Raw genomic sequence first — 11,630 nt, forward strand, 5'->3', positions numbered from 1 at the left:
CAGAATCAATTGAAAATCACTCCAATATTACTAACATAGAAGTAATTATTATTATTTGAACTTTTTTAACCATATCTAATTTAAAAGAGTAAAATACCATAAATAATATCTTAAAGTACTTTGTAACACAAAAATTTTTTTCAATAGAAGTTATTAATTTAAACTATTTTATATAATATTTATTAAACTTTAACTCCAGTCTATTCTCAATGACCTTCAATCAAAGTGGTTTAAAAATCTTAAACACATATACATTCTCTGTTCTCCATCTTCAAATTCAAAATAGACTATATTCTTTGTGGGTGGGAGAGATCAAGAATTCAATTTGATTAGTCAATTTTTAAATTTTTAACTTTGAATAGAATTTTCATTTTTCTATTTTTTTAATCCATTCCTTCATTTTCCAAAAACAAATTAGTCATGAAAAGAAGTAAAGCAAAGCCCTAAATATATTAACCTTGGTAAGACCAAGATAAGGGATTTCTAGCAATAGGTAGCAGGAGCCAAAATTTTTTGAAATTCACCGCGTACGGCCCACAGGCACCTCGTCGCCGTGCTTCCAACTAATTTAATTGGATCGACTCAATATTTGGTACCTATATTCATATATAACATATCACTATTGTTTTTAAAAATTTTATTTAATAATAAAAATTTTTAAATTAAATTTTACTCTATGATTTTGCTTAAAAATATAAAATAAGATTCTAACTTCACATTAAAGTTTAATCAAATTATTTAGTTATAAACTTTATTGTTTTAATTACTAACATATATTATATAAAACAAAACCCACCATATTTGTTAAATAAATTTTAAAAAATGAAAATCTTAATCTTATTCTCATGTAGAGGACAGAGAGAGGGAGATATATAATGATCTGATTAGAGTTTTCCCTCAGTTGTTGGCCTGGCCATCTTCTATCTTCTACCTTCGGCTCGCTCGTATATGCTTTGCTTTTCATGGATCATTCCTCTTATTGCAGCTTTTATTCACACCTACACACACATAAACAGAGCAGGTACTGCCCCTCTCTCCATCTCTCTCGCACACATAAAGTGTCTTCACATTGATTCCGTATATGTCTGTGCCGCTCAGCAAATACCCAAATACGTACGTACCCACCTATTTCCTATTCCTCTCTCTTCTTCTTTCTTTGCCTATGACTTTACCTTTCTCTAATATTCAGTTCCACTCCCATTACATTTGCCACAAAATCGCACCTCTGCACAGACCTTCACTGATTGTTAAACCGGTTTTCCGGCGACCGAACCGGGTAGTCCGCATGGACTCATCGGAAAGGCCCAGTCGTCGCCACAAAGACAAGATCGTCGTTGTTATGGGAGCAACTGGGTGTGGTAAATCAAAACTTTCTATTGATCTTGCCACCCGGTTTCAATATTCCGAAATCATAAACTCTGATAAAATGCAAGTCTACAAAGGGCTTGATGTAACAACCAACAAAATCTCGATTCACGAGCGGCTCGGCGTTGATCACCATTTGCTTGGCGTTTTTGACCCGGAAGACGGCGAGGTAAGTCCTTCTAAGTTCCGTTTAACGGCTGGGTTGGCTATATCGGATATTGTTTCGAGACAAAGGCTGCCTCTCATAGTGGGTGGGTCCAACTCTTTTATTCATGCTCTTGTTGTCGACCGGTTTAATCCGGGGATTGATGTTTTCGACGAGTCACTAAATAACGCGGTTTCGACCCAGCTAAGGTACAACTGTTGTTTTCTATGGGTGGATGTGTCATTACCAGTTCTATGCGATTACTTATGCGAACGAGTAGACGAAATGCTCGACTCGGGTATGTTTGAGGAATTATCGGAGTTTTACCGGTCCGGAAACTCGGCGAGTCAACCCGGTATAGGAAAAGCAATCGGAGTACCGGAGTTTGACCAGTATTTTAAAAAGTATCCACCAGGAACAGGAGGAGGAGGGGCATGGGATTCAGTACGGAGAGGCGCATACGAGGAAGCGGTGAGGGAGATAAAGGAGAACACGTGTCAACTAGCGAAGAGGCAGCTAGGGAAAATCATGAAATTAAAAGGAGCAGGGTGGGACCTACAAAGAGTAGATGCAACGGAAGCGTTCAGGGTGGCGATGGAGGTGGCGCCGCCGTCATTTGATAACAAGAAAAAAAAGAAAAGAAAGAAGAAGAAGAAGAGATGGATTGAAGTTTGGGAGAGAGATGTGTTGGAGCCAAGCATGAAGATTGTGAACCGGTTCTTGGAGGAGTAGGTCTTCCATCCATCCATCCATCCATCCAGCTTTTTCCAGCTATCATTTTCTCTCTCTCTCTCTCTCTCTCTCTTTCTCTTTTTTAATTAACAATTTTCATAAAAAAATTTAAAAAAAGAAAAAAAAACAAACATCAACCAGTTTTGCAGCATAGGACACATTTTGGTTTGGGCACTGTCTATCAGAACAATTTGAATCACTTCTTTTTTTATTTTTTTATTTTCTTTTGACCCTATTGACAAAAGAATATATAGCATAGGACCAAGAAGCAAGAAAAGAAAAAAAATTTGTAATTTTGAAGAGATACATATACAGTGAAGGGTTTAGTTTTGTGAATGTTGTATGTTAATATTTAATATCCAACAAAGTTGTTTGGTGCTATTGTTATTGTTTGGATTGTTATGCAATGTGGGTATATATAATAAGCAATTTTTAATTAAAAATAAACTTTTAATTGGTAAGTTAATTTTGCATTGCTCATACCAATTTTAGACGGTCAGATATTCCATTTATGAGAAAATATTTATATAAAGAAATAGATCAGTACTTTGTCCAAATGGAATGTTAAGAAAAAAAAAATGAAAGATTAAAAAAACTTCTTGTTACAAAGATGAGATTTTAATTTTTGCGCAGACAACATTATTTGGTCATTTGGTGCAAAGTAAAACTTACATATGTATCCAAAAGAGACCTTTCTGTATAAAGTTTAAACCCTTTTTCTCTCTTTTTGGTGTTTAGTGAGTGCTAACTAAGGCCCCAACATGCAATTCTGTAACCCAAACAGACCATTTAGCCCCCATTTAGGAAAAAAAAAAAAATTCTAATTTCCTGTTATTTTCTTTAGAAATTTTTTAAAAATGAAATAGAAATATTATTTTATTTTTTGGAGTTGGCATGTGTTCTTGATTAGTAAACATTGATACTAAGCAAAATCTAAAACCAACAATTGACAAGATCTAAAATAATTATGGCTGAGATTTTTGATAGATTCTGTCAAATCTTCTACTAAACTGGAGAAGATTTTTCTTTTGGAAGAACATTAGATTATTTCCACATGAATTTGTTATTTAATTCATTAATTATCATTTTTATTAATACAAATTTTGTACTATATTCTCTCTATCTTTGTTAGCTAGGATTTCAACCTTGTAAGATTTGGAGCCCCCCTCCCATAAATCTTGCCCGATCCTTGTCCGGTAATCCGATGAGGAACTACCTCTGTTTTATAGATAATTCATCTTTTCTTTTTTTATCTATTTCAAATATAGTCTATTAATTTGTTTTACATTTTATATAATTAATTTTTAAATTATCTATTATGCGCTTATTAAGTTTTATTTTATTTTTAATAATTCTCGTTTTAATTTCTTATTTTTTCCAAATATCCATTCATGTTTTGACCGAACCTGATTATAAAAATTTATAAGTATAAAATATAAAGTATATTAATATACGATGTGCATATATAATAATTTTTATATATTTATATATTTATAATAAATTGATAAAAATGTTTTTTGAAAGGAAATTAATAAAAATGTTTAAAAAATGGGATTAGTTAAGATCTTCATGATTTCGAGGCATTTTGCCGTTCATAGAGATTAATGATATATGATGAAATTCAATAATCGTGCTTCATTAATTGAATTCGTAAAATTAGCATTAATTACAAGTATATAGCTCCATAAACTATCAGGTGAAACCTGATATCAAACATCTTTCCATTTTACTAATATTTTATCGAACAATATTTTTATATTAATAATTTAAATGTAATCGAACACTAAAATCCTGTGTAGAAAGATTTTTCTTTATAAATATGAAATGTGCACATTTTGGTCATGGGAGATATGAAAGTGAGCAAGTAGTAAAATCAGACGATGGAAGCCAAATGGAGGGATCAAAGCCATTAGGCATTCTTTAAGGAATAAAAATTAGCAGCAATTCTTCTTCTTTTTTTTTTTTTAAATATTTGAATTCTAAAATGAAACCATCTCCTCCACATGGCAGCCTAAAATCTATAAAAATTACAAAATAAATAAATTTGGGAATGTCAATTGATTCAAATCCAGCTTAGTCTTTGAATATAAATCTAATAATTGGGTTAATGGAGGGTCACGATCAGAAATAAATCAATGTTAATTTTTTGATAATTAGTACATTAATTAATTAGTACTTTTCATTCGTTATATATATATATATATATATATATATATATATATATATATTCATATGTTAGAACAACACCTTATCTCTCTTTTTCCTTTTGTTATATATATGAGATCACTTTACCATTCATTCGTTCGTTTAAAACAAGAGAATTGATGAATATGATTGTTTATTATCAAATAAATACTCAATTAGAGAAATATAAATAACAAGATATGGTTTGATTAATGAAAATGGATCGATTTTCATATGAATTTTACTTATGAGGTTAAAATTTTAAAATTTCAAATCATTATTATTGAAAAAATTTTACGCGAATACCAACAACGCGGGGTTGGAATATTCTCCTAAAATAATAATCGATCTTTTAGTAAAAATCATAAATGTGAAGGGGACATATATATAAATATAGGTTTCCATTTTATATCCATAAGCATTTTTTAGGGGTCTGTATTTTTCACATTTACGGTAATCTTCTTCGAGCTGCTAGGGACTGTGAAAGCTAAAAGAGGAATTGTAGAACACCGAGTGAATTGGTAAAATGGTCCCCATCGTAGGTAACACTTGCCTATATACATTAATTCATATTTATTTTTTATTATAAAAGCTATAAAAATTTATTTATATACAGCTCATTTGACGGGATTCAACTCAATTTTTCTATTCTCTTTGTTGAAATATAAATGGTTTAAAATTTTTATATAGAAATTAAAGAAGGAATTAATTTATTTAAATTATAACAAAAATAAAGGTAATTCTACCAAATTACCTTTTATTTCACAACATTATTCTTTTCTCAGGTTATTGTAAATAAGGATAAAATTGAAAAAAAATCGTTTATTACTCTTAAAATATTCAATACCACTTATATTTTCAAAAAAAATTATCACTTTAAAACAGTTTATATTTTGGGACGGAGAGAGTCTCTTATGCTTCATTGGAAATTAATGGAATAAGTAATTTTACTAAAATTGGTAGAAGTTATACTTCGACCAATCCATCTGTATAATGACAAGTGGCGCTCATCATAATTACTATTCCATCCGTTTCACTTTATAGCAACATATGAACATTTTATCTTATTTCACTTTAAGTGCTCGTTTAGAATTATGAGGATGTATTAATTATTTTTCCAATTTTACCTCATATTAGGTGTTTTATAGGAAAATTAATAGGGATTTTTAATTTTAAGAAGGGCAATTTAAATATTCTATCACATATTTTTAGAAAATCAATATATTCCAATCATTTTCTTTATCTTTATGAAAAGATCGAATGTTGCTATTAAGATGGAATGGAAGGAGTAATTAGATTGATTAAGACTTTCAATTACTCCATCTATCTCAAAATATAAGTAATTTAAGGTTTTTGCACAAAGATTGAAGAAATAATTAATTCTCATAGATTATAACAAACTTAAAGGTAATTTGACCAAATTATCTTTTATTTTAAACTCAATAGTTGCTTCTGAAGTATTTATTGTAGTTGGTGTAAACAAGGGCAACATTGAAAAAATATCTTTTATTATTTTTTAAAATACACAAAACGATTTATATATTTTGGGACAAAATAACAAATAAAAACGACTTATATTTTGAGACAAGAAAATATAAAATAATTAAGGAGGTATTAGACATTTCTACTCTCTTTTAACTTAAGAAAACTACAAAATGTATTTGCTGAAGTTTGTTTTATAACATCTTTGATTTTTAAGCAAATTTTATGGTACTAATTTCTATCCATCTTAATTATTTAATTTGTTCCGATTCACAGTCGATGATGTGTTGAATGAAATTAATTTATCTAGATACGGTCTATGAGTCCATTCATGAACTAAAATAATAAAAAATATATTTTTTTTTGAAATAAAGATTTTTTTTTCATTTAGTAAAAAAAAAGGATAAAACGGAACTAATTTTCTAAAAATTTTTATTTTAATTGATTTGTTCCATGGGTAAGACCACAGTCTGCTTCTAAACAAATATATATATATATATATATCCCTAAATGTCAATTAAGTAGTCTTTTGGATCGTAGAGCGTATGGATTTTTACTTTTTCAGCAAAATGCACTTTCCGAAATCAAACTTGTATTCTCACTCTTATGGGGGTTGATATTACTTATCACCTTAACCAATACCTTTGTTGGTCAGTTAAATAAATTTAATAAAAATTTAATGGAAAAAGCTCAACAAAGGGTTTAACTATGCGTTTTGCAAAATTTGTTCCTCGGAGAAAATTGGCTGTCAGTGCCATGGAGTGGAATGCGGTGAAGGACATATCTAATGGGCTTGTTCTTCTGCCAGCAAGCAATGCTACGTGGGAAGACTTTCTCTTTAAGTTTATTTTTTTTATAATAAAAGAAAAAAAAAATTAAAGATGGATTCTCTTAATAATGTAAACAGAAATAAATTAATGCAGTTTGATTAGTAAAAAAAAAAAAAAAAAACATAACTAGCTAGCTCATTAAAACAAGACAATATTATTATTTATTAATTCATTTATGGTGATCATGATCACACAAATATAGGTCTAGCTTAGTTGAATGAATGAGAAAATTAGGTCTAAACCTACCAACTTGCACTGAGCACAACAAAGCCAGGATGGATAAGAAATGCACAAATTGCTAAGTTGCATGTGCTCCCTATGCAAGACAAATTTTAACAAAATATAATCAACAAGGTACATGCTATATGTACTGAAGTAATCTTAACTAACAAGAAACAACGATGAAACACGTATAGTTGGATCATCACCATACACTTTTACATTTTATTTTAACGAGAGACATAATTATTGTTGAAATGTAAAACTGTAGAGTTATAATAAATTTCCACATATTTAAGAGTATCATTAGGCAAATCGAGTAACTTTCAAATCAAATTTATACATTATGCCAAGAAACAATCCTATTATCGTTACCATCAAAAGTATGTTTTGAGAAGACAAGAATAGACAAAACCTAGTTAATTAGTACATAATAGCAAGAAACCTTGTTAATTAGAAAGCATATTTTATATATACTTGCAACTTGGTATTAGAGAATCCCTATGGTCATGGGCATTGCTCCTCCTCAATAATGGAGCCACTGGTAGAGAATTATAATGAATTTAAGCATGAAAGGTATAATTATTTTGTTTTGAAACACAATGAATCCTACCAAATTTAAACAAACTAAAGTATTGAAGATGTTTGGTCAGTGAGAAAGATATTGGAGAAAAAAAAAAAATTGCACATGCTTGGTACATTGAACAGTCTTGAGTTCATGCCATTTTAACAAGATTAATTATTCAAATACTATTCTAACTATTTATTCAACTTATTTAATATAATCTTGTCTAGAAACAAAACTGGAATTTTTATATATATAGTGATAAATGTACCCATTTTAGGAATGAAAGATTTTGAAATGTCTTTTGTATAGATCTTAATTATTTTAAATGAAATTAATTAAGTTTTGTATCTCATACCTATGGTTTTTTCTTCAAATTTGATTTTCCATTGAGATTTCGACTTCAATTTTTCCGGTTTTGGTAAGTACTCTAATATCAATATATTATTAAATTAATTAATAGGTAATAAAATCAGTAAAAATAACCACATCTCCAGACCAATTTTACTTAAATTTATGAAACCATCCATAAATTTATCTAAAATTAATTTGTTTAAAAATCTTAATATCCTTAATTAGTTGTATGTTCTTTTAATAATTTTATCTAATTCATAGTTGGAGATTTATGAATTGGGGGCTCAAAATATGAGTTTCAAGTGACTTCTTTGAAGTTGAGTCATGAAGTTTCAAATGGTTACACATGAAGTTATCACATAATTTTATTGCCTTGCAGCAAGATCCATGCTTCAAGGTGAAGAACTCTAGCCATTCTGGAGGGACATTTGCAAACAAATAAAGGCTTCCTTTGATGAAGCTGTCCTAACAAGTTAGAAAAAAATGTGCATATTATTTTTCTTCTAGATGAATACTCCACCTGTTTATAAATATCTGTTGCATTTGAAATTTCATCTCTATTAGGAAAATTATTAAATTTATCTAAGTTATAATAAATTATTGAGTAAATTACCTTAATTTAAGGATTCATTAATAAAATTCCAAACTTTATGAGTAATTTTAATTGGACCCTAAATCAAACTTTCTTATCCTAGTACCCTAAACTTTAACTTTAATTACAATAGCACTTTAATTTCAAATTGCATCCAATTTAATGAATAAAATATTATTTTCGATGGACTTAATTTAACTTTTTCCCCCAAATTGGACTCCTTCCCCACCATCACTGCTTATAAATAAATAAATAAATATATATATATATATATATATATATATATATTAAAATAAAAATAATCTATTCATCTTAAAAATAAAACACTTTTATTTATTTATATAATATTAACAATAAGTAATGATTCCTTAAAAATAAAATAATGTCATAATAAATAAAACCTATTTTTATAAGAGATCTGGCCTAAGTATAAACAAAATCCAATGCTTAAAAAATGGCAAAACAAAAACCTAAACTTTTATTCTATACTTATAACTAACTAAAATTTATTATTTTACTTGGCTTTTTGTGAATTCAAACTCATTGTTAGGGTTGTTAAACAATGAGTTTTTGGTCGATCTAATAATAAGAGAAATTATAAGTCCAATGAAAATAATATTTTATTTATTAAATTGGATATAATTTGAAATTAAAATGTTATTGTAAATAAAATTGAAGTTCAGGGTACTAAGAGAAAAAAATTAGATTTAGAGTATAATTAAATTTTTGAAGACTCCAATCAATAATTGTTAGTCATATACAAAGGGTAAATATAAATATATATATATATATATATTACTCTTTAAAACCATAAATGTGCTAAGTATTTTGAAACATAATAATTTATCAAATATGAGAAGTATTTAGAAATATATAAAGTAGTTATTTTAGAGCCAGAATCTAAGATTGGGAGGCATCAAAGTAAAATTTTCAAAAAGTAAGAGGTAAAATTAAAAAGTTATAAAAATATTTTTGAGCTAGCTCCCACTCCTAATTCCTGTGCAGAGGTAATACATTAAATTAATATGAACGAGAAATAATATAATAAAATAAATGAAAGACAGAAAAGGGAATGATGGGAAGTGATGAAATGGGAGATCCAAGAAGAAAGAGTGAAGAAGAGTGAAAGACAGAAGCATAGAAAAGAGAGCAACAGAAAGCACCATCATAATATAAACAAATAAAAACCTTTCTAAAGACAAGGACACAAAAACATACATTAATATTGGAGAGAGCCTGTGAACATGATGGCCTCCATGGCAGAAACCAAGAACAACACAGCATCTGCTATTGCTGGAGGGGCAGTCGCGTGCGCTTCCTTTGCGCATGATCCTATAGTTTTATATTTTATTCAGAGAAGAGGCAGAGAGACAATGTTTTATGGTGGTCTTGAGCTCCATTTTCTGAATATTTACAAGGCACCTCCATTATGACATTAATGGGGAACTTAAGTTTCCATTTTCTATGTTGACTCTCTCTCTCTCTCTTTATATATATATATATATATATATATATATATATATATATATTTATATTTATTTGACCATATCCTAAGCTTTTATAGAGGATTAGTACTTCTTAATCTTGGTCATACTGGCCTTTTGTTTTTGTTTTCTTGTATCACTTTGTCTTCACTTGGTTAATTCCTTCCTTTTGTCTTATTAGCTTCAGCTTTGGCATATCTATAGCATGTGTTTCCATATATGATTTGTTACGAGGAGTCTCACTTTGTTGAGTTCTATTACCTTTGGATTTATCAAGTTTGCACACATACTATTTTTGTCCTTCATATGTAAATTATTGATGTTATATATTAGTTAATACAATTTTTAAAATAATAATTTTCATATATTTTAATTATTTAATGAATATTTAATTGATCTAATTTTATAATATGAAACATCTAATAGAATAATTTTTACAAATTAATTTTTTTTTGGTGAAAATGAAATTTTTAATAGATATAATTTTGTAATCTGAGAAGCATGATATATCACTTGTAAAATTTAATATGCCACATAGTTAAATATGTAAAATTTAGGGGCATTTGTATATGTTTGGCCCTTGAAATATGGACATCCTGTTGTTTTACTAAATATATAGTGTTAAATTTGCTAAATTAGTAACTAATTTATAAATATTGCATGGTCCGATTGGCTTTCTCATTTTTTAAAAAAATTATTTACACATGTTATTTTTCATGAAGGTACTCATTATTTAATTTATAATTTTTTATTGTTTATTAAAAAATGATGCTCACTATTATTTTAATTTTTCAGTAAAAAAATTACACATAATAATTAATAAAATATAATAAAAATTACAAAAATAATTAAGAATTAATTAAAATATTTGCTACAATTTAATTTCTTCCATATTCTCATTCTTTTATACAAAATTTGAATTAAAATATTCATAAATTCAAAAAAAGAAAAGAAAAGAAAGGATCATAACAATTTACTAAATATAATTTTATCATAAAATTAGAAAATACTACTCAATAATAAAAATAAAAATAATGATTCCTTTATATAAAATAATGACTTTTTATTAAAAAATAAAAATATTAACTATAATAAAAAAATAAAGTTAAAGTGTTAAATCAACTTTTGTAAGTCGATACAAGATAAATTAAATACATAAGTGATAATAAAATTTAATATTTTATAATATTTTATGCATAAACACAAAGTAAAATTTATAAAAATTAGAATTAATATATCAATGATCAACCATAATAAATGTGTGATAAAACGTAACTTTGATAGCGAAACTCCTAACAATGAAAGTAAAGAAATCCTTATAATGAAATTAAGTAAAACTTACATAAATAATATATATATATATATATATATATATATATATATATATATATATATATATATATATATATATATATATATATATATATATATATATATATATATATGGTGAAATATAGAATTCCTAATTAAGATATGAAAAAATTTCTATAATAGCATAGTTTAAAAATTTTAAGCAGTATAAAACTTCTCAATTAGTTTTTTAGCAAATAAAATTTAGAGTTAAATAAGAAAAGTAATATAACCAATTAAATCAAATCACTTTATTTTTTTAACCAATAAAATTAAAATTTTTAAAATCACTTTTGTCAAATCTATATATAATGTTCCATCCCATTTG

General features: G+C 27.3%; 1 protein-coding gene across 1 annotated transcript; it reads left to right on the forward strand.

The window, feature by feature from the left end:
• The first annotated feature begins 786 nt into the window (after positions 1-786).
• On the forward strand, positions 787-2,578 carry LOC105642038 (adenylate isopentenyltransferase). Its single transcript, XM_012226712.4, has one exon. It carries the CDS (start codon positions 1,082-1,084, stop codon positions 2,240-2,242), a length of 1,161 nt encoding a protein of 386 aa, XP_012082102.2. The 5' UTR covers positions 787-1,081; the 3' UTR covers positions 2,243-2,578.
• The last annotated feature ends 9,052 nt before the right edge of the window (positions 2,579-11,630 follow it).

Source organism: Jatropha curcas, chromosome 10, assembly GCF_041381405.1.
Source record: "Jatropha curcas cultivar XTBG-Jc1 chromosome 10, XTBG_Jcur_1.0, whole genome shotgun sequence".
NCBI lineage: Eukaryota > Viridiplantae > Streptophyta > Magnoliopsida > Malpighiales > Euphorbiaceae > Jatropha > Jatropha curcas.

Bases quoted from the DNA above. Each gene is read 5' to 3' on its own strand.
- LOC105642038 (XM_012226712.4), top strand. From the start codon at position 1,082: ATGTCTGTGCCGCTCAGCAAATACCCAAATACGTACGTACCCACCTAT.